Source organism: Mustela putorius, unplaced genomic scaffold, assembly GCF_011764305.1.
Source record: "Mustela putorius furo isolate JIRA1106 unplaced genomic scaffold, ASM1176430v1.1 tig00003976_pilon_pilon_pilon, whole genome shotgun sequence".
NCBI classification, from domain to species: domain Eukaryota; kingdom Metazoa; phylum Chordata; class Mammalia; order Carnivora; family Mustelidae; genus Mustela; species Mustela putorius.
In genome coordinates, this window is record NW_025422118.1 from 5,058,771 (window position 1) to 5,086,071 (window position 27,301).

General features: G+C 39.7%; 1 protein-coding gene across 2 annotated transcripts; it reads right to left on the bottom strand.

Moving 5' to 3' along the window:
- Positions 1–624: 624 nt before the first annotated feature.
- On the bottom strand, positions 625–27,290 carry BAG4 (BAG cochaperone 4). Of its 2 annotated transcripts, XM_004758228.3 has the most exons (5): positions 26,945–27,286; positions 9,013–9,120; positions 3,624–3,878; positions 2,823–3,077; positions 625–2,088 (listed from the first exon to the last, which is right to left on the bottom strand). In XM_004758228.3, exons 1-5 carry the CDS (start codon positions 27,212–27,214, stop codon positions 1,603–1,605), a joined length of 1,374 nt encoding a protein of 457 aa, XP_004758285.1. In that variant the 5' UTR covers positions 27,215–27,286; the 3' UTR covers positions 625–1,602. The 2 variants fall into 2 exon arrangements, with proteins under 2 accessions (XP_004758285.1, XP_004758287.1); XM_004758230.3 differs by lacking the exon at positions 3,624–3,878 and having other exon boundaries at positions 26,945–27,290.
- Between the last annotated feature and the right edge of the window lie 11 nt (positions 27,291–27,301).

Consider the following 27,301-nt stretch of genomic DNA (forward strand, 5'->3'; position numbering starts at 1 on the left):
TATCACTTGGACATCTTATTAAGAAACAGCTGTTTTGGGGCGCCTGGGTGGCTCAGTGGGTTGAAGCCTCTGCCTTTGGCTCAGGTCATGATCTCAGGGTCCTGGGATCAAGCTCCACATTGGGCTCTCTGCTCAGCATGGAGCCTGCTTCCCTTCCTCTCTCTCTGCCTGCCTCTCTGCCTACTTGTGATCTCTGCCTGTCAAATAAATAAATAAAATCTTTACAAAAAAAAAGAAACAGTTGTTTTCCCAATAACAGATACTGTATACTAGAACTCACTTAGATAGCAAAAGTAAGTCATTTACCTCATCTCTTCCACACCACAGCAAAGAGCAACCCAAGCCAGCCCACCGAAGACCCTTTCAATATCCGTTTCTTAAATCTGGCTCTGAAATGACCATTATTAATGGTAATACATATATTTTTTATAAAACAATTTATCCTACGGAAATTAATGTAAACATCAAATCTACCTTTAAAAGAAGAAAATTTCCCACTCTATGGCTGATTTTCATTCCCTGAGCATGAATCCTTTATTACCCTCATTGTTTCTGAATATAAACTGAGCTGAAGTCTGCTTGTAGGGGTTTTGATGGTGAAACTAATTATTTTAGATAGAGAAGCACATTTCCAAATGGTCACATTTATTACTTTTGCAGTTATTTCTTCGCACTGTGGCTTTTTCATCTGTATCTATCGTAATGCTTTACATGGAAGCAGCAGCAGTGAAAAGATAATTAAGGGGTGGGGGAAGGAAATTTCGAGATAAAGGTGGATCTTTATCCAAAAACAATAAAAAAGCAAAAAAGAAAATGGCCATAAGCATTTCATTTCTTTGCCCTTGCCATCTCCCAATTCGCTTTCCACTATTAACATGAAAAGTAGAAGTGGTAAAACTCCACCTTAACGATCTATACAAAAAAGGAGACAATTTACCTCAAGAACTCACTAAAGACAGCAATATGTTCAAGTGGTGAAAAGATAAAAATTCATTCAGAACTGCCATACTATCTGGCTATCAATATAGTCTCTTGAATAATTAAACATATTACTACAAAACGTACCAAGAAGTAGAGAATAATACTATATTTGTGAACAGCAAATAACAAAACAAAACAGAAGTCCAAGAAGGCTAAAGTCCCAAGCTGTAATTTACACATGAAGTATATGCTGAAAGCAGTCACAATGTACAAAAATGTGACAAGTAATCCAGGTGGTTAAAAAAAAACAGAGCCTGTTGGCCTCAGATTATATCCAGTCTCATCTGGTAGATTTTTGATAAGCCTGTTACATAAAGCATGTTTCCCTCCTGCTGATAAGAAGCAGCTTGTAGATATCCACAAATTTCTTAAGGAGTGAGTCTACTTGGCAATAACGGTAACTCCACAGTTTCCTATTACATTCATTGGTCTGAAAACTGAAAACAACTCATAACTAAAATGTTCTTTCAAGTCCTTTACCAGTTTTTCAAGTTTTAATCAAAGGAAAGTTGGAATGTATTGCTTCTTGTCACCAACAATCTTTTCAAAAAGAGGGTTTTAACCAAAATCAAGAGTTCTTTGGTCAAGTTAGTAACAGGCTTCCCCTTTGTTCTAAATCCTTCATAATCCTTTTTTTTCCAGTTTTTCCAGTATGGCCTGGATTTTACAAACAGCCTCTTTCCTGGCCTGCCGGACAGAGTCCTGGCCACCAGTTTCAACTGAATCCAGTTCCAAAAGTTCCTTGGTTAGCATTTCTTCCAGAAGCCAGTATGCTTTGTCTGTCTTTTTCCCTACGAACTCTTCTACTTCTTGCTCAAGGTATTGGACCTTCTCCAGCACATGTATAATTTTTTTAATACTTGGCAGAGTACCTTCATCTGAAGATAAACACTCTTCAGGAAGATTATCACTTTCATCTTGATTGCCGGGGTGTTCACTGAGGCAATTACCATACCGCTGAGGCTCAGCACTATACTGGACTTGGGAATCCAAAAGATCTGAATTATCATTGTTCATTGTTCCCGAGGACTCATACTGATGGACATTGCAAGGAATGTTGTGCCGGTTCATGCCTTGATCTGACTGGCTATAGGGGTATGAGGAATCCTTGGAGTGGGAGAGCAAAGAGGGGAAAAGAGCTGTTTTAATGGGAATCCATCAACATCAGATTTGTTAGCCCACATCTTTCACCTGACCATGAAGGTACATGAAAAGATTCCCCACTAATAAAACTGGACCCTCCTCTTAAATCATTTGAGAAAAAAACACACTCTATAAAGATAAAAGGAGTGCTCTGTCCAGTAAAAGGCAGAGAATTCCTGAGTGCAATGGCTAGAATCTACCCTGAAGCACCCACCATTATGAACACCTCATAATCTATCCTTCCCACCTCACAATCCACAGTGACTTTTTAATAAGGAGGAGTTAGATCATTTTTCCCCTAAAGAGTTAAAACCTTAAGACAGATTTAAAAATGGAACCTAGCCACAGGCAAATGATGTTCAAGTCTATGGTTTATACAATTTCCATTGGTATCGTCTTCTGTCTACAGACTAAGGTAATAAAATAAATTTTTTATTTTGTTTAATATTCAGCTGACAGTACAACAACAAACAATAAATGAACATTTTTCTGGCTTTTGCAAAAAAGAGGTGAACCTAAAACTGCTCTAAAAACCAAAGTTTATTAAAAGGAAAGAAGAAACTGGGCTATGTAAAGTTGGTATTAATCACCAACTTTTTGCAATTAGTCTCCATTTAACACACACCAGTGTGGAAAATTTCCATGTTGTGTTCTCTCAATTACCCAAACGTCAAAAGAATGTTTAGAAGGTCTCCTACCTTGGGCTGATGGGGTGATGGTGAAGGAGGTGACTGAGGAGAGCTGTTGCTAGGCCAGGGTGAAGGACTCTCACTCATATAGAGATTCCCAGGCGGTGCTGAGGGAGCAGCTGAAGGCCAGGGGTAACGGGTTCCCATTCCATAAGCACCAGGAGAAGCCCATGAGTCCTCCTGTGGTCGTACAGTTGGTCCTGGTTGTGGAACACTACGATTACCATCCCCATAAGGATAATGAGGCAGGGTCATTCCAGGATTCTAGATTGAGAGGAAGGAAATATGCTGGTCACTGCCAAAAAAACTTAAAGTAATGAAAATATTCTAGTATAAACAGACTTCGATGCTTCCTCTCTGCTTAACCGAGTATACTTCAGCTGCTACTAACCTAAGTTGTAGCATCTCTAATCAGTTGTAGTCACTTCTCCAACTCCCCAAAAAAACTTGGTTCCAAAGATACATGGGGCAAATTTGGTGACCATCAAACTCAGAAGGAGAAAGCTTAAAATTCAAAGGTTAAAGCACAGCATAAAGTCTGTCCCATGACATTATAACTAAGTGGACCCATATGCTATTAGGAAGCACAAATAAAGATGTATTAGAACTCCCCTTAAAGCAGAGAGAGAAATAAATATGGGTATCACTCACAGAATTTAAAAAAAAAATTTTTTTTTTTTTCCCCCACCACACTTGGTGTGGAGCCCAATGCAGGGCTTGAACTCATGACCAAGAATCGGGACACTTAACTGACTGAGCCACCCAGGCACCCCTCACAGAATATTAAAAACCCAACAGAAAACTGCTCACCTGCGAAGCAGGATATCCTGGAACCTGCCCCCGGAGAGGGGCTGCTTCTGTTTGGCAGTCCTGCTGAGGATACAGCCAACGAGAGACTGGTGCCGGGCTGTTGCCAGGTGAACGGTAAGTGCTTGGAACCTCCGGGGAGTAACTGGTCTGAGTATATCCCGGTGTATAATAAGCCCCAGAGTATGAGGCAGTATTTGGTGCAGGACCGGGGGGGTATGGTGAGCCATATACTCCATTTGTATAAGAATTCAAACTCTGTTAAAAAGCAAAATTGAAAGGAAAAAAGATGACTGAATAAAAGAACTGAAATGCCCTGACTTAATACACAATTTTGAAAACTCTGGGAAGGAAAAAGATCATTAACTAATGAAAATGTGAACTCCTGGGATATCTGAGTGGCTCAGCCAGTTGAGCATCCGCCTTTGGCTCAGGTTATGATCCCAGGCTCCTGGGATGGAGCCCCCATCGGGCTCCCTGCTCAGCAGGGAGTCTGTTTCTCCCTCTCCCTTGGCCTGCCACTCCCCCTGCTATTATGCTTCTCATGAAAAACATGGAAAGTCTCACCAAGTAAGTACTCCAAGAGTTCAAAATTTTAAGCAGTTGATATCAACTCGAATTTCTCTAATACTCATTTTTGAAATTGCTAAATCTATGATCATCCATAGGTTGCTTCCTCGTGCCGTATCTCTACTTAGAGAACTATTCCAATTTTTGTCTCACCGAAATTCCTGACCACAGTTCTTAAGAGGCTGTACTTTACAACTCAGTTCCCCTTCAAATTAAATGAAAAAAGTGTTAAAGTTTCTGATCAATGGCTTTTTGTGTCATGGTTTCTCAATTCAGAACGCTATCTTCAGTTTTCAGGGCACCTGGGTGGCTCAGTTGGCTAAGCCTCTGCCTTCAGCTCAGGTCATGATCCCAAGGTCCTAGGATCAAGCCCCACATCAGGCTCCCTGCTTGGCGAGGAGTCTGCTTCTCTCTCACCCTCCGTCCCTCCCCCATGCTTGTGCTCTGTCTCTCCCTTGCTCTCTTTCGAATAAATAAAAATCTTAAAAAAAAAAAAAAAAAAAAAACTTCAGTTCTCTGTGAGAACTTTGCCAGTTCCTCAAATTGTTAAACACAGCAGAGCTACCATATGACCCAGCATCTCTATTCCTACATATATAACGAAGAGATCTGAAAAAACTTATGTCTGCATAAAAATGAGCACACAAATGTTTATAACAGCATTATTCATAACAGCAAATAAGTGGGAAAAAAACCCTCAAATTTCAATCAAATGATGAATGGATAAAATAAATGTGGTAGATCCACAGAATGGATAGTCTCTGGCCACAGAAAGGAATGAAATAGCAATACATTGCCACAATATGGATAAACATTATGCTTCAAGAAAGAAGCCAGTCATAGATTTCAAATATTATATGATTCTATGTGGCATGACCAAAATAGGCAAATCTGTAGGGATAACAAGTATATTAAAGTTGCCAGGGGCTAGGGGCAAAGAAAAATGGCGTGATAGGTATATAGTTTCTAATTGGGGTGATGAAAATGTTCTGGAATAGACAGTGATGACAGCTGCACAGCCTTGTGAATAGACTAAAAACAATGGAACTGTATATTTAAAGGATGAATTTTATGAAATATGGCCAAACCACAAGCATATCACATTAATAACAATGCCTGCTTCTCAATTTCAGTCACAGGAATGCAGATGACACAAGTAAAATGGAACTCTGTGTTACATGGTGACATGTTTTTTTCTTTATTTTGCATTCCACAGTCTCCTATCAACCTTATCCTAAAGTTCAAGTACCCAGAGTCATTATGAAAAATCAACTGTTTTTATGTTTTCTTTAAGCACATAAGTAAAGCGTGCTCTAACTTTAATAAACTCCTCTAGTTCAAAATCAGTCTTAAAGGAATGTATCACGAAATTAATGCGAAAAAAGGAAACATGATTTTTTTTTTTTAAGATTTTATTTATTTATTTGACAGACAGAGGTTACAAGTAGGCAAGAGAGGCAGGCAGGGAGAGAGGAGGAAGAAGCAGGCTCTTCGCGGAGCAGAGAGCCTGATGTAGGGCTCGATCCCAGGACCCTGGGATCATGACTTGAGCCAAAAGCAGAGGCTTTAACCCATTGAACCACCCAGGCGCCCTGGGAAAATGATTTTTTTAATGAATTAATTATTCAGCCCCATCGAAAAACTTATTTTCATCATTTCAGGCTCCATACCACCAGAAAATTAGAACAGAATTTGAATATAGTATTTGACTACCTGAAAACTATGAGGAAAATTACATTAGTATACTTTAGGGTGATCTGAAAATTTAATTCTGCAGAGAACATCAGTTTGCAGAGAATTCTGACCTATATATAAAATTCAAGATCTTTGAAAGCTGCTTTAAATGTAGCTGCTTTAAAATTGTATATACTACATACAGGTAGCCTGGCTGGCTTAGTCAGCGGAGCATGTGACTGTTGATCATAGGGTTGTAAGTTCAAGCCCCACATTGGGTAAAAAGTTTACTTTTTTTAAAAATTTTTTTTAAAGATTTTGTTTGATTTATTTGACAGACAGAGATCACATGTAGGCAGAGAGGCAGGCAGAGAGAGAGAGAGTGGGGGGAAGCAGGCTCCCTGCTGAGCAGAGAGCCGGATGCAGGGCTCGATCCCAGGACCCTGAGACCATGACCCGAGCCTAGGGCAGAGGCTTTAACCCACTGAGCCACCCAGGCGCTCCAAAAGTTTACTTTTTTAAAAATTTGAATATATTACAATCATGTTCTTAAAAATTATTTTCAGGGGCACCTGGCTGGCTTAGTCAGAAAAGTGTGCAACTCTTCATCTTGGGGTTCTGAGTTGGAGCCCCAAACGGGATGGAGAGATCACTTAAAAATAAAATCTTTAAAAAAAAGAACAATTAAAAAAAAACTATTTGCATATAGAAATACAGACTCTAGACAGAAAAAAAATGGAAAGAAATACGCAAATCTGACAATTATTGCCTTACTAAGGTTGCCAGATTATGGGTCACTTTGTAAACATTCCTCACTTCCACAATGGTATTGTGGAAAAATAATTTGGCTATATTTAATAAGCATACATACAAAAACCCCAAAATTCCATACCCCAGGGAAGTTCTTGCTTCAAATGTGTACAACAAAAAAGTGAAAAACAATGTTGAGTAAAAAAGCAAGCTGCAGGAGAATGCTAGTATGAAACCACTCATACCAAGTTTTAAAAACATGGTAAATAATATTATGTAAATGCACATACAAGGAATACCAGCATAAAAACACATAGGAGAAAATTAATATAAAAGAAGTCTTATATGTGGCTTCAACTGGGTTTTTTTTTTTTTTTTTGCTTATTTTTAAAAATCTGAAATCACGGGTCCTTTGGTGGCCCAGTCACTTAAGCACCTGCCTTTAGCTCAGGTCATGATCCCAGGGTCCTAGGATCGAGCTCCTCGTCAGGCTCCCAGCTCAGGGGTAAGCCTGCATCTCCCTCTCCCCCTGCTTGTGTTCCCTCTCTCACTGTATCTCTCTGTCAAAGAAATAAATAAAATCTTTAAAAAAAAAAATCTGAAACAAATGTAGCAAACTGAGAAACTGACAAAGCAAGTAGTGGATAAAAAGACAAATTTTCTATACTGTTTCAGTATACTTGTAATACTTAAAATTAAGTATTTGTCCTAAGAGTACAAGTTATTTGACACTAAAAGGAAAGGAACAAAAATAAAAATAACAAGGAAAACTACATCAAACTAAAAACTTCTGCACAGCAAAGTAAACCACCAACAGAATGAAAAGGCAACCTACTAAATGGAGAAAATATTTTCAAATCATATATTTGATAAGGAGCTAGTACCTAAAATATATAAAGAACTCAAAAAACTCAATAGCAAAAAACAAAAAAAAGAAGAAGAAAAAGAAACAATCTTATTAGAACATAGGCAGACAACCTGAATAGACACTTTTCCAAAGACATACTGATGGCCAACAGATACATGAAGGTGCTCAACAACACTTATCATCAGGGAAATGTAATTCAAACCACATCAAGATATCACTGCATACTTGTAAAGATGGCTCGTATCAAAAAGACAATAACAAGTGTTGGTGAGGATATGAAGAAAAGCCCTTCTGCACTGTTGGTAGTAATGTAAATTGGTACAGCCACTATGAAAAGAAAACAGTTTGGAGGTTCCTCAAAAAATTAAAAACAGAATGATCCAGCAATGCAACTACTTAAAATACGTCCAAAGAAAACAAAAACACTAGCTCGAAAAGGTATCCATCTGCATCCCGATGTTCCCTGCAGCATTATTTACAATAGCCAACACATGGAAGCAACCTAAGTGCCTATCGATAGATGAGTAAAGAAAATGTTGTGTACACATAAACAATTTACTATTATTCAGCCATAAAAAAAAAAACAACAATTCTTGCGATTGCAACAACACAGATGGAAATAAGTCAGACAGAGAAAGACAAATCTCATACAATCTTACTTACATGCGGAATCAAAAAAAAATCCTACATTCAGAGAATAGACTAATGGTTGCTAGAGGCAGGGCTAGGGGTATAAATGGGTGAAGGAGGTCAAAAGGTACAAACTTCTAGCTATAAAATAAGTAAGTCAAGAGGATGTAATATACAGCATAGTGACTATATTTAATACTGTATTGCATATTTGAAAGTTCCTAATAAGATAAATCATAAAAGTTCTCATCAGAAAAAAATCGTAATTATATGTGGTAACAGATATTAAATAGACTTAATTATGATCTCACAATATATACAAATCTCGAATCATTACATTATATACCTGAAACTAATATAATGTTACATGTCAATTATATTTCTAAAAAAAAAGTCAAACTTAAAAACACAAGTACATTATATGCTTATTGTTTCCAGGTCCTAAGCAATAATCTATTATTCCTCAAGCTACCTTTGCTACAGATATATTCGCCTAGGTATTTCCTTACTTCTGAGCCAAAAACATTAAGAGAGTCTAATAACAAAACTCCACACACTGCTACTATGAAATCTCCTCAGAGATTCTCAGATTATTGAAATAATCTTTCACAGATTATTGAAAATAAATCAATACATTAAGAAAAAATTCAGGGGGCACCTGGGTGGCTCAGTAGATTGAATGCCCAACTCTTGGTTTCAGCTCAGGTCATGATCTCAGGGTCCTGAGATCGAGCCCCAGGTCAGGCTCTGAGCTCAACCCTGAGTCTACTTGAGGATCTTTCTCCCTCCCTCTCCCTTCCCTTCTACTCCTCCCTCTGCCTGTGCTCACTCTCTCTCTAAAACAAATAAATTAGATCTTTAAAGAAAAAATTCAGGAAGTCTGTCAATTTTAGATCATACCTGGCCTTGCATTTCCGGTCTTACAGGATATGTACTTGGGTATGGAGCCCTAGGTCGTGCAGGAGAATTCCAATAGTTAGAATTGTAGCTAGAATACGGCGGCTGGTCCTAAGGGGGAAAAAAAAATCACTTTTAATAATTTCTTGTATCATAAAGAAAAGTTGATAGAGGCAGTTATAATTATTAAAAAAAAAAAAGCAAGAGACAAAAAGCAATAGAACCCTACTATAAAAATCACTCATTATTAAATTCTCATTAACAAATTGACCCAGAAATACTATATGGTAAATCACATGCCCTAGAACAAAGCAATTATTGACTATGTACTAAAAGCCTGTCCTTATGCATTATGATACCAAATGATATATAAAATTCTACTATGCCAACATGATTAGCAAAACCAGATACCTGGATTTCTTTCTTTCTTTTTTTTTTTTTAAAGGAGATACAGTAGAATATACTTAGAAAACACAAACAACGTACTTTTCTTTCTTTTTTTTTTTAAGATTTTATTTATTTATTTGACAGAGAGAGATCACAAATAGGCAGAGAGGCAGGCAGGGAGAGAGGGGGAAGCAGGCTCCCTGCCGAGCAGAGAGCCCGATGTGGGGCGTGATCCCAGGACCCTGAGATCATGATCTGAGCCAAAGGCAGAGGCTTAACCCAGTGCACCACCCAGGCACCCCGATACCTGGATTTCTTTATCTCTCTCCAATCACCAACCCCATCACTACCAATTTAATTTGTGCAACAAGATTATAGTTCTTTGCCACTGTTAAGAGCAATACTTGCCTATCTCAACAACTTGGGAGCTTGAAAATATCACTACTAAACTTCAAACACATAAATCTTCAATATGCTTTTGACTGTCACACTAGTTTTGGGTTTGTTTCTTTGTTTTTTTTTAAGATTTTATTTATTTATTTGAGATAGAGAGTGAGAGCAAGAGCCAGGAGACAAAGGGAGGGGAAAGGCAGGCTCCCCACTGAGCAGGGAGCCCAACACTGGGCTCAATCCCAGGACCCTGGGATCATGACCTGAGCCAAAGGCAGTCAGCTGCTCAAGCAACTAAAAGCCATTCAAGCGCCCCATGTCACACTAGTTTTTTCATATTCCTTTACTTTCTGTTTATGGCTATGTTTCTGCTGGCAGCCTACAACTAACCCAAGTATCAGGAATTGATAAAGAACAATTACCACTCCAAGAAGCAAATCTAGCTATAACGCTCATCTCTACAGCTTTGCACACCAACTCAAGAGTTAATGCAATGATTTGCAATAAGCCAATAAACTCCAAGAGACTAGATCAACTCAAAACTTTTTTTTTCAAGATTTTTTACTTATTTCACACAGAGAGAGAGAGAGATAGTGAGAGCGGGAATACAAGCAGGGAGAGTGGAAGAGGGAGAAGCAGGCTTCCTGCTGAGCAGGGAGCAGATGCGGGACTTGATCCCAGGACTGTGGGATCATGACCTGAGCAGAAGGCAGACGCTTAATGACTGAGCCACCCAGGTGCCCCTACTCAAAACTTTTTAGAGTCTAGTTTAATGTATACACTTGTTATCCTGTAAGTTATTATGCTTTGAACTTTTAGTTTTAGTTTTAAGCTTAAACAAAACCTTCAAACTGTTTCATAAAGAAATTCATTGGCAGTTGTAATCACTGAGAGTTTAATTATCACCATCTTAGCTTAATTGGACTACTTATCAGTTTCATACTGCTTTGTTTTCAAAGCACGTAATTATTCCATATAATATTATACAAGTTGGGCAAGTAACATCTCCTTTACATAATATAGAAACTAAAGAATAGTAAGTTTTAAAAAATTTTACAGGCGAAATTCAGATCTTCACTAAATTTCTCAAGCAGGCAGATGCCCCCAGTTAAAGACCTCCCTTCCTTTCCCTGGTTAAAGGGTAAACATTTGACTAACCGATTTCTCCCTACCAAGAATCTGAATCTTGAGTAGGAGAAATGAAAAGACAAGAGTTGAAGACGTGAAAAATGAAGAGCTGACTCACCCCAGCAGTGGTGAACAAATGCCTAAATCTCCTAGAACTACCCTGGTTTCTGTTCTCTCCTACTACCCTGGTTTCTGTTCTCTGCTACTGACGGACTCTCCTTGGTACTCCACATTTTCACTACTTCTTCACCCTACTATCCCTCACCCCACCCATGTCCTCACTTCCTTCCTCAACTCAGCTTTCCAACACCTAATCCCTTGCCACTGCTTCCCTCCGATTCACTCACCCTGCAAAAACCCAACCGAATTTAAACCCATCTGCCCACTGACTTCCTATCTGCACTTCCTCTAAATACTGGTGGAGAGAAACACTAGAGCCCTCTGGTTTCTTTCTCAATTAGAGACCACAAATCTCAAGTAGACACAGCAGCACTGCCTAGCAACTGTAACACTTCCTTAGGATGGATGTTCATCTCACTCTCCAGAACAACTATTTCACTCTTACCCCCACCCCCAAATCTCCAATATTCTTTTAGTCTACTCCTCATTTTTCAACTGACAACTTTATCACATATTTCACTTAGGGGGAAAAAAAGGAGAAGCGATCAGACAGAAACTCTGTCTTCCAACTTACTAAATCAAATGCACCCTATCTGCCATTGTCTTCCCAGAAGCATGAAGTGCCTTTGGCCCTATTAAATAATGACCAATCCCTCCACATAGCTGTGGACAACATGATCTCTTACCTTCTAAAGAATTTCATTCCTGTACTTATAGTCTTTTCTCTCCTTCTCCAGTAGATAATCCCCATCACAACACAAACCTGCCCTTAAGACTCTCCTAAAAAAATATTTAAATACTATCATATAAATCAATAAGATTAACAATAACCTACCCAGTAATTGCTGAAGGTGAGGGACAGTTATCTGGGAGTTTTATTATACTAGTCTCCCTACTTTTACATATAATTAAAAGTTTATAATATAAAAAGATTTTTTTATAAAGTTAAAATATGGGGTGCTTGGGTGGCTCAGTTGGTTAAGCGTCTGCCTTCAACTCAGGTCATGATCCTATGGTCCTGGGATCAAGCCCCACATCATTCTCCTTGCTCAGCAGGAAGCCTGCTTGTCCCTCTCCCTTTGCCTGCAGCTTCCCCTGCTTGTGCTCTCTCACTCTCTCTCAAATAAATAAATAAAATCTTTTTTAAAAAAGTTAAAAACAACACTGGGGGACAGGGATTCAAGGTAGACGTCCCTTAAATATGCCTTGTAAATATTCTGCATAATTAGAGAAAATAATGACATATTTTTAAATCCCTAAAAATGTAACATAACCACTGCCAAATCCAAAGTAATGAAGATATACTCCTTGTTTCTTCTAAGAGTTTCATAGTTTTAGTTCTTCAATTTATGTCTATGAGCCGTTTTGAGCTAACTCTTCCATATGGTGTGAGAGTTCAACTTTATCAATTGTATACAGCTATCTAGTTGTCATGGTATTGTATTTTGTGCTGTAGACTATTCTGTCCCTTTATTATATGGTCTTGCCATCTTTGCCAAAAATCACTTGACCACAGACACATGAATTTATTTCTGGACTCTCAATTCTATTCCATCACAGACATAGGTTACATATGTCTTTTTCTTGCCCAATTGCCCTAGCAAGAACTTCCAGACAATGTTGACTAGTAGTGGCAAGGGAAGATATCCTGGTCTTTTTCCTGATCTTAGGGAAAAGCATCCGGTCTTACATCACATAAATATGTGGCTGGCTGTGGTGTTTTATAGATGCCCTTTATCAGATTGGAGAAATTTCCTTGCATTCCTAGAGTGATTTTTATCAAGAAAGAGTGTTGGATTTTGTCAAATCTTTTTCTACATCTACTGAAATAATCGTAGAGGCTTTATTTTTTGACTTATATGGTATATTACATTGATTTTTAGATGTTAAACCAACTTTGCATTCTTGGGATCAATCCCACTTGGTCATGGTATACAATTCTTTTTATATGTTGCCGGATTTAGTTTACTTTTTTTTGTTTTTGTTTTTGTTTTGAGGACATGTGCATCCATATTCATGAGAGATACTGGCCCATTTTCTTTGTGAGGTCTTTGTCTGGTTTTGGTATCAGGGTAATAAATGACTTCACAGAATGAGTTTAGAACTGTTCTCTATTTCTTGGAAGTACTTGTGGGGCACCTGGATGGCTCAGTAGGTTAAGTGTCTGCTTTCAGCCCAGGTATTGGTGTCAAAGCCCTGAGATCAAGCCCCACATCAGTCTCTCCGCTCAGCGTGGAGTATGCCTCTCCCTCTCATGCTCCCTCTGTGCTCTCTCTCAAATAAATAAATAAAATCTTTAAAAAAAAAAAAAAAGGCCACTCTAGGGGCACCTGGGTGGCTCAGTCAGTTAAGCATCTGCCTATAGCTCAGATCATGATCCCAGATTTCTGGGATCAAGTCTGGCATCAGTTTCCTGCTCAGCAGGGAGTCTGCTTCTCCCTCTCCTCCCTGCTCATGGTCTCTCACTTTCTATCTCTCTCAAACAAATAAAAATAAAATCCTATTTAAAAAAAAAAACAAAAACATGGCGGGGGTGGGGGGGACCTGGGTGGCTGGCTCAGTTGGTTAAGCATCTGCCTTTGGCCCAGGTCATGATCCCAGGGTCCTGGGATTGAATCCCATATCAGGCTCCTTGACCAGCAGGGAGCCTGCTTCTCCCTCCGCCTGCCCTGCCTGTTCTGCCTGCAGCTCTCTATGCTTCTGGCCTCTCTCTGACAAATAAATAAACAAAAATCTAAAAAAAAAAAAGAAAGAAAGAAAGAAAGAAAAAGAAAAGAAAAAAAGCGATGCCTGGGTGGCTCAGTCAGTTGGGTGTCTGCCTTCTGCTCAGGTAATGATCCCAGAGTCCTGGGATCAAGCCCCACATTAGGCTCTGAGCAGAGCAACTGTCTCTCCTTCTCCCTCCGCTGCTCCCCTTCTTTGTGCTGTCAAATGAATAAATAAAACCTTTTTTTTTTAAAGAAGTATTTGTGAAGAATTGATGTATCAGTTCTTTAAATGTTTGGTAGAATTCAGTAGCCCACCTGCGCTTAGACTTTTTTTGTGGGTAGTTTTTGTTTTGTTTTGTTTATTAACAATTCAATTTCTTTATTTGTTATAGGTCTATTCAGATCTCCTATTTCTTTCTTGAGTTAGTTTTGGTATTTTGTATCTTTCTAGAAATCTGTCCAACTTCTCCTAAGTTATCTAATTTATTAGCATATAATCATCCACAGTATTCCATTATGTAAGATCCATAGTAATGTTCCCTCTTTCATTTCTGATTCTAGTAATCACTCCCTCTTTTCTCCAAGGTCCATCTAGCTAGAGAGTCTTCAATTGTGTTGATCTTTTCAAAGAACCAGCCTTTCCTTGCATTGATTTCCTCTACTGTTTCTCTGTTCTCTCCTACATTAATTTCTACCCTTCCAGATGCCAGCCAGGTGCCCCACCACTCTTATTTTTACTATTTCCTCCTTTCTGCTTGCTTGAGGTTTCCTTTGCTCTTCTTTTTTCAGTGTCAAGATGGAAGCTTAGGCTATGGATTTGAAATCATTATTCTTTTTCTTTCTTTTTTTTTTTTTAAGATTTTATTTCTTTATTAGGGTGGGGGGAGCAGAGGTAGAAGGACTAGCAGACCCCACATGAGTGGGGTTCAATCTCACCACCTTGAGATCATGAGTCAAAACTAAGAGTCAGGTACTTAACCAACTGAGCTACCCGGGGGCCCTGAAATCATTATTCTTTCGTAATATAGGCATTTATAGCTATAAGTTTCCTTCCAAGCAGTACTAGCTATATCTTAAGAGTTCAGGCATACTGTATCTTCATTTTCCTTTATCGCAAAGTATTTTTTAGTTTCCCTTTTGATTTCTTCTTTTTAAAAAAAAAATTTTTATTTATTTATTTGACAGACAGAGATCACAAGTAGGCAGAGAGACAGGCAGAGAGGAGGAAGCAGGCTCCCTGCTAAGCAGAAAGCCTGATGTGGGACTCAATCCCAGGACACTGGGATCATGACCCGAGCCAAAGGCAGAGGTTTTAACCCACAAGCCAACCAGGCACCCCTTGATTTCTTCTTTGACCTGCTGGTTATTTAGGAGTGTTTTATTAAAGGGACACCTGACTGGCTTAGTTGGCAGAGCGTGCAACTCTTGATCTTGGGGTTGTAAGTTTGAGCCCCATGTTGCATACAGAGATTACTTAAAAATAAAATCTTTATAAAATATTAAACAGTGTTTTATTTAATTCCAAATAGACATGAGTTTCCCAAGATCTTTAAAATCCAATGTCTTTACATTATGGTTGGAGAACATACTTTGTATTATTTATCTTTGTATACTAATATTTGTTTTATAGCTAGCATATGGTTTATCTTGAGATTGTTCCATGGGTACTTGAGAAAAACGTAGAGTCTATTGTTAGGTGGAATGTTCTGTAGATGTCTGTTAGGTCTAATTGGTTCACAGGGTTATTCACATATTCTCTTTCCTTGTTGATCTTATACCTAGTTGTTCTACCCACTATTGAAAATGAAGTATTGAAGTCTTTATTATTATTGAATTGTCTATTTTCTCCTTTTATTTCTTTAAGCTTATCCTTAATTTGTTTTGGTATTTTGTTATTAGGTAGATATTTTTATAGTTATTACATCTTCCTAACAGACCACCTTTTTTTTTTTTTAAAGATTTTATTTATTTGTCAGAGAGAGAGAGAGAGAGAGAGAACAAGAACACAAGCTGGCAGAGCGGCAGGCAAAGGCAGAGAGAGAAGCAGGCTCCCCACTGAGCAAGGAGCCTGATGTGGGACTCCATTCCAGGACCCTGGGATCATGACCTGAGTCGAAGGCAGTGGCTTAACCCACTGAGCCACCCAGGTGTCCCTAGATCACCCTTTTTATCATGTCCCACTTTATCCCAAGTAACACCTTTTGTTTTAAAGTTTACTTGTTGGAGGGGCACCTGGGTGGCTCAGTGGGTTAAGCCTCTGCCTTCAGCTCAGGTCATGATCTCAGGGTCCTGGGATCGAGCCCCGCATCGGGCTCTCTGCTCAGTGGGGAGCCTGCTTCTCCCTCTCTCTCTGCCTGCCTGCCTGTCTACTTGTGCTTTCTCTCTCTGCCAAATAAATAAATAAAATCTTAAAAAAAAAAAAAGTTTACTTGTTGGATACTATATAGCTACTACAGTTTTCTTCTAATTACTGTTTGCCTATTTCTTTTTCCTCTTTTTACTTTTAAGCCATTTGTATCTTTAAATCTGAAGTGTATCTCCCACAGACAGCTGAGAGAGAAAAACCTACTGCTCCCATGTTTTTCCTTTGCTCCCCTGCTATTACCACATTCACAACACTTCTGATACCAGATGTGAGATTTTTTTTCCCCATGCCAAGCAATTCAGCAACACCAGCTGGCTGTCCTACAATTAAACTATCTACCTGTAAATAGCATCAGATCCAACAAGTTAGTGGCTCAGTCCCATGAGAGTGCCCCCCACCACTTCAGACGCCAACTGCAAGGAACAGTTCCTGTGATCTCCAGGTTACCCACAATTTATGTCTCACTAGGCTACAAAGCGTAGGGTTCCATGCCTCTTTCCCCTTGATTATTTGCTAGTACATCTCACACAGCTCAGGGAAATATTTACAATTACCAGTTTATTAAAGGATATGATAAAAGATACAGATGAACAGCCAGATGAAAGAGATACATAGGGCAGGCAAAGTCTGGGAGAACCCCAAGTGCAGAAGCTTCTGTTCCCATTGAGTCACGGTGCACCACCCTTCCAGAACGTGGATATGTTCACCAAACTGGAAGCTCTCTGCACCACACTGTGTTTGGATTTTTATGGAAAATCCCTCTCTGGAAAATGAGGACAAAGACTGAAAACTCCAAACATCTAAACATGGGCTGGCCTTTCTGGTGACCAGCCCCATCCAGGAGCCATCCAAGAGAACACCCAGAGATACCTCATTAGAACAAAAAATAGTTGTATCACCCAGGAAATTCCAATGGATTTAGAAGCCCCATGTCAGGAACTGGGGTCACAGAGCAAATATTAGAACAAAAAATACTCCTAGTGCTCTCTTCATTTAGAGTTTACAAGGGTTTCAGGAGCTCTGTGCCTGGAGCCCAGGACAGAGACCAATATGTATATTTTTTTCTATTATTTCACAACAGCATATATTTGGATCCTTTTTGTTTTCTTTATCTCTTATCTGTTTTTGTTCCTCTATTCTTCTTTTACCGCTTTCTTTTGCCTTAAGTGGACATTTTCTACTGTAACATTTTAATTTCTTTAATGAGTGTATATACGTGTGTGTATTTCTTTCCTTCACCACACCTAGCTGTTAAAGCTCCACACCCTGGGATAAAAATTGTTCCACAAACTGATCCAACCAAAATTTGGAAAGAGACAGGTCTCAAAGGCAGTGTTTAAGAATTGTTCTAGCCCCAAAGGGTTTCTCCCAGCTATCTCTTTCCCTGGTTCTCTCTAGCAAACTAGGTGGTCTAAAGTTTAGACCAGATGTCTAATGAATCTACTAATCTCCTCCCAGTTGCCTTTCACAACAATCGCCACAGTTTGAGAACATCCTTAGGCTTCAACTTCTCCACACCACACTCTGTTGCAAATAAAGACAGCTCCTTTGGGAAAAGATCAGGAGCTACATGTTTTACCACCTGCTTCTGCCTCCAGATAAAATGTCTGAGCCACCCTTTGCAGCTGGGTTGGGGACAATAGTATGCTTCTCTAAGATACAGCCTGCTCTAAGAGCTGAGCACCTGTGGAGGAAAGGGCAGTAGCCTCAGGGCTTCTCAGCTTGCTTTATAAGCCAGAGTAAGGATGATCAGAACTCTAGTATTCTTCACAGTGCCCTGCCCAAAGTAAAGCCTCCATTCCCAAGTAGGTACTGGGCAGAGGAGGGAACCAGCATTACTTAACCACTCTTGCCTGGAATTTGATCTCATCAACAATAGCTGGGGGCAAGATGAGAAATGTTGATGTGCTGCCTCTCCCAGGATGATAACCCTCTAACTGGGAGCTGGGAGAAGAGGGAGCCCTGTTTTCTTGGCTACACCAGTCTGGAATGGAGTTTGTCTCACTGCTCTGAGAGAGGGGAGAAATGGAGCAGGTCTTGGCACAGACTCTCACTGTTCTCACTGAGTTTGAGTAACTTTATAGAATACATGTTTATTAATTTGCTATATATCCTAAAACCATTTACAGGGACTTCAACTGGTTGTTTTTTAAAAATAATTTTTACCAGTTTCACTGGGGACTGGGTCCACAGAGCTCCTTATGCTGTCATGCCAGAACTAGAACCTGGCATTATTTTTGCCTTGTTGGGGCACCTGGGTGGCTCAGTGGGTTAAAGCCTCTGCCTTCGGCTCAGGTCATTATCCCAGGGTCCTGGGATCGAGCCCCGCATCAGGCTCTCTGCTCAGCAGGGAGTCTGCTTCCTCCTTTCTCTCTGCCTGCCTCTCTGACTACTTGTGATCTCTGTCTGTCAAATAAATAAATAAAATCTTAAAAAAAAAAGTATTTTGGCCTTGTTATATTTATTATTGTAAGATTGTGCAAGTATTTGTAATTATCCTAACACTGTTAGTAACCAAGATATTCCGTACAAGAGAAAAGTAATAAATACCATCAAAGAAGTAAAAATAATCTGTAATGTTAAATTTGAATTAATATAAATATGAACTCATTAATTTTTCTATCTGAAAACAATCAAACAAACAAAAACCTATTTCAGGGCACCTGACCGGCTCAGTCAACAGAGCATGCAACTCTTTTTTTTTTTTTTTAAAGATTTTATTTATTTATTTATTTGACAGAGAGAGACACAGCGAGAAATGGACACAAGCAGGGGGTGGGGGAAAGGGAGAAGCAGGCTTCCTGCAGAGCAGGGAGACCGATGTGGGGCTCGATCCCAGGACCCTGGGATCATGAACTGAGCCAAAGGCAGATGTCTAATGACTGAGCCACTCAAGTGCCCCGAGCATGCAACTCTTGATCTCGGGGTTGTAAGCTCAAGCCCCAAGCTGAGTAGAAATTACTTAAAAATAAAATCGTGGGGCGCCTGGGTGGCTCAGTGGGTTAGAGCCTCTGCATTCGGCTCGGGTCATGATCACAGGGGCCTGGGATCGAGCCCCGCATCGGGCTCTCTGCTCAGCAGGGCGCCTGCTCCTCCCTCTCTCTCTGCCTGCTTCTCTGCCTACTTGTGATCTGTCTGTCAAATAAATAAATAAAATCTTTTTTAAAAAATAAAATCTTAAGAAAATATTTTTAATTAAAAAAAACTATTTCATTAACTGTCCATTGAAAGGTCTAGAAGCAGTGGTAACACAACCTCAATCAGTATATCTAGCACTCAAATTTAACTTCTCTGACTTATGAAACTACTCTCTCTCAACTCTAAACACAGCATTTCATAACTGGCTCTGTCATGCAGGATTGGCAGTCCAAACATTTCTCCTCTGAGGCCTGCTTACTCTTCGGTTCTGCCAATCGGAGGAGAGAAGGGACTTCCAGACTCCTGCCAGTTTGCTTATTTGCTGTTTCTGTCATTGTCAGCCTAACAACACCCTTCAACCTGGGGGTGACAGTTAGTGGCAATCACCAGATTCTTCTGGTTTTCTGGAATTCCCTCAGAGAGACCAGTGCCAGCTAGGAAGCACTTTCTCCTTGGCTCAAGCTCCACCAGGCCATGCTCCCAAGTATGCAGGTTTTAATAGCCCAACCTCTTCTCTTTACTTCCCAGCCCAAGGAACTACAGATGTTTCCTAGTTATCATCTTCTGTGGTACCTCCATTTTCTCTTTTGCCTTTTGAGATCTCCAGTGTTCATGTCACTAATTTCCTAATACAAATTCTCTTTTATTTATTTTTTAAAGGATTTATTTCTTTATTTGGGTGGGGGGGAGAAGCAGGCTCCCCATTGAGCACAGAGCTTGATGTGCAGTTCGATCCCAGGACCCTGAGATCATGACCTGAGCTGAAATCAAGAGTCAGATGCTTAACTGACTGAGCCTCCCAGGTAACCCCAAATCTCTCTTTTAAAAGAACTAGAATAGGCTCTGTTTTCCTGTCTGGATCCTGACATATGCTTCTAAATATAATCTTCCATTTAAAGAAAAAAAAAAAGGTTTTCTTAAAGGAATGGGTGATTATATGTCTGGGACAGAATATACACAAAATAAGCCAGGCACATCTTGTACCAGAAATCCAGGAAGCTGTCAAAAATCAATGGGTTATGTCAAAAGGACTCAGAAGCCAAGAAGAAGGAACGCCCATTCACATTATATGAAATAATTTAAGCAATAAAAATGACTGTTGCTGATTGAAACTCACTCAAAATACAGAGTACAATTTATATGTGTATACATGTATATATACACATTATGCAAATGAGATACTTTAAACAACAAATGACAGTTACTTTTCTGTAATTTTAATAGGGTTTAGAAATGAATGAAAATGATATCTTCCATCTTAACCTAGGAATCTTTTTTTTAAAAGATGGGTCATTATCTATACCTTGATTATGGCAGTGGTTAATGACTATATGCATTTGTCAAAACTCAGAGAACTATACCTTTAAAAAGATACAATTTACAGAATATAAACATATCATAATTTTTCAAAATAAAAACAGATTGTTGTCAACAGCCACACCACCCTGAACATGCCAGATCTCATCTGATCTCAGAAGGTAAGCAGGGCTGGAGACTGCTTAGTACTTGGGTGGGAGAATGTCTTCAATGAAGTGGCAGTAATTATTAATTTTATTAAGTCTTAGTAAGATTGTCTTTGCTTCTTTTTTTCCTCTCCTTTGGACAAAATGGAACAAATCTAAAAATATCGCCAGTACAATGAAAGTCTGCAGCTCAAGGCTCACCTAACATGAATCAAAAATTCTATGAAACAGCATTTGGTTTCACAGGAAGCTAGCTGAAGTCGACTCTGTTTTATAAACCAAGTTGCCAATGTCATCACATGCTGAACTCTTTCCAAACTTTTTATCTGTTGTCTGAAACTAGACAAAGGTGCTAAAAGGTGATGTAAAGCAGACAAAGATGAGAAAGGTTTTCACAAGAAGCAGTAATTAATGTGAATTTAAATTCTTGTTGCACTGGAAATTTGATCAAAATTATGCAAGAAGATAACAAATTCATTTACTTCCTTTTTGAGAAGAAATACCTAATCTCAAATGAAGGCTGGAGTCAACTTCTCTCATATATACCTTAGAACTAGTTTTGTAGAAGCACATACGAGATTAAATTTACAAAGTAACTCACGAACATACCTCCAAAGAATAACCCTAGCCCAAATAAATCTAACAGAGGAATCTGACTAGTGTTGCTGCTAAATTTCATTTACAAATTTGTTTATCTTGTTCATAAGAATTAGACAAAAATTATTAGAAAAATACATTAAAAATTATTTTTAGCTATACATGCCCAAATCACTACAAAAGCACTTTATGTTCTAGGTTGACCATCAGCCCAAGTTTTTTGTTTTGTTTTGTTTTTTTAAAGATCTTATTTATTTGACAGAGAGAGAGAGATCACAAGTAGGCAGAGAGGCAGGCAGACAGAGAGAGGGGGAAGCAGACTCCCTGCTGGGATTGATCCCAGGACCCTGAGATAATGACCTGAGCTGAAGGCAGATGCTTAACCCACTGAGTCACCCAAGTGCCCCCAGCCCAAGTTTTTATTTTCAGTCTCATTTGGGTCTTTCCCATGCTTCTCTACAATTTCCCACTTCCCCCAGCACTAGTTTCCAACATTTATCATATCAAGTTCCCAGTTTACGCTATTCCACTTCCTCTCCTCTCAGATGACCTAAGCCTCCTACTTTGCCAAGGACACCAAGAGTTATAAACTCCTTCAATGTCCCTCCCCTCCACCTCCAAAATGATTCCCCCTTCTCTAACTTTGAAAAAGGTTTGCCAGCTCTTCCTCACTTCGTCCCTCTCTCCACAAGCGACATTCCATCATTTTGTTCCCATCTTTCTTCTTACTCTCTTCTGCTTACAAACATATTCAAATCATCTAATCCAAAAAATTCTTCCCCCAATCCTGGTTCACAGTCAAGTAACCAATTTCTCATTTACTAACTTCTGGAAGTATGGTTTATACTGGTTGTCTTGGCACCCAAACCTCCCACTATTTTAAACTCCCAAAATGAAAATCAACAAGACCCTTTCAACTGCCAAATCCAACAGTATCTTTTCAGTTCTCGTATCACTTATGTTCAAAATAACTGCGTCCTTGGTTGGTTTGTATTGCATGACTTTCCTGATTGCCCTACTATCTTTCCAAGTATTCTCTCTTATTGTCTCCTTCTGAATCCTCTTTCTTTGTCACCTCTGATAGACTCTCAAAGATCTCCTATGGGAACATTACCCAGGTTAGTAATTCACATACACTTATATTTGATGACTCTCAAATCACTATCTCCATCCCCCATCACCCATCTGACCCCAATCTCTTGTTTTGTTCCTATAGAGAACAACTCCCAGATACCACAGACTAAAATTTGGCATCAAAAAACAAAAACAAGAAGAGAAAAAATCACAAACTTCTCTCTAATCAATCACATACATTCCATCCAGAGCTTGGCACATAGTGACCACAGTGAGTCACTGCCTTCTAACAGAAATGAAATAAAGGTAGTATATAAACCCTTACCAAGCATTTCTATCTTTTTAAGTTCCTCTATTAACCAATCACTAGTTCTTCTGGTACAAAGCTAAACTATTTCTTCCCATAAAAACCTGTTCTTCTTCCTTTTTATTATTATGAAACATTTATTCCTAGGAAATACTAAAACCTCAGAATCACCTTATGTTTCTCTGGCTTCCCTCACTTCCAACTGATATATACTTTTAAAAATGTCTTTCAGGGTGCCTGGGTGGCTCAATGGTTAAGCCGCTGCCTTCGGCTCAGGTCATGATCTCAGGGTCCTGGGATCGAGTCCCGCATCGGGCTCTCTGCTCTGCAGGGAGCCTGCTTCCTCCTCTCTCTCTCTCTCTCTCTCTGCCTGCCTCTCTGCCTACTTGTGATTTCTCTCTGTCAAATAAATAAATAAAATCTTAAAAAATAAATAAATAAATAAATAAAAATGTATTTCAAATCTAAGCAGCTTGTTTTGAAATGCATTCAGAAAGTAAGACAGATAGGGGCGTATGGCTGGTTCAGTTGGAAGAGCATGTGACTTCTTGATCTTGGAGTTGTGAGTTTCAGCCCCACGTTGGGTAAACAGATTAATGTAAAAAATGAAACTTAAAAAAGATAGATGTAAAAAAAGAAAGTAAGATAGATGTGATGAAGCAAATATAATAAATGCTAATTACACAATTTAGGTGGTAGCTATACAGGTATTCACTGTGTAGTTCTTTCAACTATTCTATATGCTTGAAAATTTTATAGTAAAATGTTGAAAAAAAACCTGTATATATTCAGACATTGTTCAAATGCTTGCCTTTACCTCTCTTCTGGACTATTCTGAGAGCGTAACTGAGCTCTCTTTTTCCCCAGTCCTTCCCACTGTAATCAGCCAAGATGGCCCCCAATGATCGCTGCTGGCTATTACTTGCACCTTTGTGGTAACATGTAAATCACTTAGGGATCTTGTTAAACAAACACTGTTAAATCTTGTTAAAATATACATTCTGATTTTGCAGGGCAGGGGCAGGGCCTTATACATGATTTCCAGCAAGCTCCTAAGTAATGCAGATGATGCTAATTGAGGGACCAAAGTACGGCACTGTAAGTACAGCTAACAGGATAAGAAAAGAAAGAAAACAGGGAGAGTTAGATTTCCATTTTCTTCCCCTGCCATGTTTAAATATGTTAACATAGAGTTAAGTCTTTGTAGTGGCTCTGAGCAATTTCACCTTAGTCTATTCAGTTCTACAGAGCAGTGTTTCTCAAACATGAACATGCATACGAATCACCTGGGATCTTACTAAACTGAAGCATAAATTCTGAGCAGGAGAGATTCTGCATTTCAAACAACTTCCAGGGCACACTGAAGTTTCTGGTCCAAGGACCACACTTTTTAAGTAGTAAGGTTCTAAAAATCTCCTATGCTTTTTTTTTTTTTTAGTTTGACACATTTGATTATTTAAAAATGTCAAATCTATTTTATGTCAAAACCATATGAAGATAGAAGACAACGAATTTGGAAAACACATTTGCGACATGCATAACTTTTGTATTAATTTTCTATTGCTGCATAAGAAATTGCCATCCTATACTTTTCAAGTTTCAGAAACACTAACCTGAAAGATAAAATCTTGAAATGGTTTACAAATGCTCGTAACACATTCCAGCTTTATCTCCAATCACTCCTACTCCAGCACCACCACCCACCCATGCAATGTGCACACCTATACTCTAACATATCTTATAACACGCTACACAAGTCTAAAATCTTAACTTCTCTAATCTTGCCCAGAAAACACACTCTTGTTTTAAGAATACTGCAAGTCCAAGTAGAAGTCATCAGTTTATCATTCCTTTCCTCTTTCCCTCCCATTGATCTTTGGTATAGTTTGCCTACTTATAGGCCAAGCATTTTGTCACTCTAATCTACCATGGAATAAAAGTTCCACAGCCTAGTATTCCAGATTTACACATACAAAGATAACCCTTCTTACAATTAATCTCTCAATACATGTTGTTTCTCATATAATTATTTAAAAGATATGTTTATAGATAGTTTAAAAGACTATCATAGCATAAAACCCATGCCCCCCCTTTTTTTTTAGATTTTATTTTTATTTATTCATTTGAAAGAGAGAGACGAGAGTGCGAGCAGGGGGAAGAGCAGAGGGAGAGGGACATGCAGACTCCATACTGAGAGCAGAGTCTGAGGTGGGTCTCAGGTGAGCAGAGTCTCAGGATCCTGAGAACAGAACCTGAGCTGAAATCAAGAGTCAGACACCTAAGTGACTGAGCAAGCCAGGTACCCCAAAACCACCCCGTTATAAGTGTACAATTCAAAGGTTTTCAGTATATTCAAAGTTGTGCAATCATCATCACTGTCTAATTCCAGAATATTCTCATCACCCCAAAAACAAACCCCATACACTTGACCATCATCTCAAAGTCCCCAGCCCCCAGCCCCTGGCAACCACTATTCTGGACATTTCACATAAGAGGACTAATACAGTATGGGATCTTTCTATCTTTGTTCATGTAGCATGTTTTCAAGATTTATCTATTTTGTAGAATGTTTCAATACTTCATTTCCTTCCTACAGCTAAATAATTTCATTCCATCAATGTACCATATTTTATCTATTCATCAACTGATGGCCATCTGGGTTATTTCCACTTTTTGGCTACTTTGAACAATGTTGCCATGAACATGCTTGTTCATAAAAACATGCAAGTTTTTATGTAGACATTTTTTGGTTCTCTTGGGTACATATCTAAAAGCAAACTTGCTGAGTAATATACTGACTCAACACAGAGCTAATATATTACATGTAGTTAGAGATTAATTATGAAAAGGGTTATATTTGTGTGTGTGCTTGTGTGTGTGTAACGTTCTAAGGAACTGCCAAACTATCTTCCAAAGCACTGAACCATTTTACATCCCCACCAGCAAGGTATATGGGTATCTCCCTACTACATTTTCAACCCATTAGGATATTAAAATTGCCGAAAAGAGAGAGAGGTATGCCCCCCAACTTTGATTGTATAATAATTCACTACTCAGAATACTGAATTAACAAAAGAAAAGTACAGTTCTGGCAGGAAGACAAGAAATAAAATATTATAAGTCCAAGTGTACAGGTTTCCCCTGCTATCTGAAAGCAAAACATTCCCCTATGAAATCTTTTGTAAGCCAAAATGGCATAAAAGGAAAAAAGCAATTATCATTAATTTTCATGCTAAATGTTTTAGCATTTCCAGGCCTCCAAAATAATCTTCCTTAGACTTTTCTGCTACCTTAGGACATATCTTGCCAACGGATGCACAAAATAAATAGAGATAAAGCGCCGAGGCTCACAGACTCAGTTCAAAGCACTGTGATGCCGAGATGCTGAGTGTAGTACCCAGGGAAGGAGCGTGGCGGCGCCACTCTCACTGCCCAGTTGCGCACCGCCTCTACAACTGCTTGCTGCAAAGCAAACGCTGAAGCTATTTTCGCTTTTCACCCTTTTACTAAAAGAAAAACTCCTCTTCAGATTTCTTTCAGTTAGCAAAAACAGACACTAATGTAGGTCTTTCCTAAAAAACGAAGCGGCAATAAAGGTGGACCTTCAAAAAGCCAGGGATATCTCTGCTGACCAAGTGAGTTAACCTCTCAGAGCCAACTATTAAATCATAAAATAGGGAGGCTGTAATGACAATTACGTTGCAGCCGCAACGTAATTTCACAATCCAAGTAAAGGTGAGCATTGGTGATTCAATCCCGGGCAGAGCATTAGGGGCAAAGGGCTAAATGCCCGATCCCTCCTCTTCCTTCTCGGTTCCTTCCCGTAGGGAGGGGTTGCTGAGTGACAGCGGGGGCTGCAGCCACCTCCCTTCTCGGGGAGAGCCGGCCATATGAGCCACGCAGGATAAATTGTTAGAGCTCAAAAAGCTTGGCCGGGTCACTCCAGCCCAACCTCAGTCCAAGGCGAGAGATTCCGCAGCTCGCTACTTAGCTTAGCAAGTCAGCGCAGGATCTTTCTTCCTTTTTTAATGGTCATAGACCCATTTATTAGGGTCGAAGCAGAAAAGGAGACGCGAAGAGAACACAAACATATCCCCTCCAGCCACAAATCCAGCCCGTCTCTCCAACCCCGCATAAGGAAAACAAATATGAAACCCGATCCATTACGAACTCTGGAGGTTTATCAATCCCCATGGCCCTCACCCTCCAAAGACTCCCCTTATCGGAACCCCCCCGGGATAGATGGCGCAAAGCTTACCTGGTGGTTTCCTCCAGCTCGACCGGTTTCTGACCAGGCGCCCGCAGAGGCATAGTAGCCATCGCCTCCTGCGCCTTCTCCCGGCCAGGTGGTCTCAGCAGGGCCGCCCCCGCGCACCCGCCAGGACATGGGAGGCTGGGGAGGCTCGGGACGAGGAGGATACAAGGGCGGCGGAGGTGGGTGCATGGGCACATCACCTCCCGGCCCGTAGAAGCGGCCATACGAAGGACCGTCACTGGGGCCGTAGCCCGAGCGCCTCAAGGCCGACATGGGCTCTACTGCCCCGTAGCGCTTCCCGCCCCCCACGGCCAGCCCACAGCGCAGGCGCCAGCCGAGGAAAGGAACTGGACAGCAGGG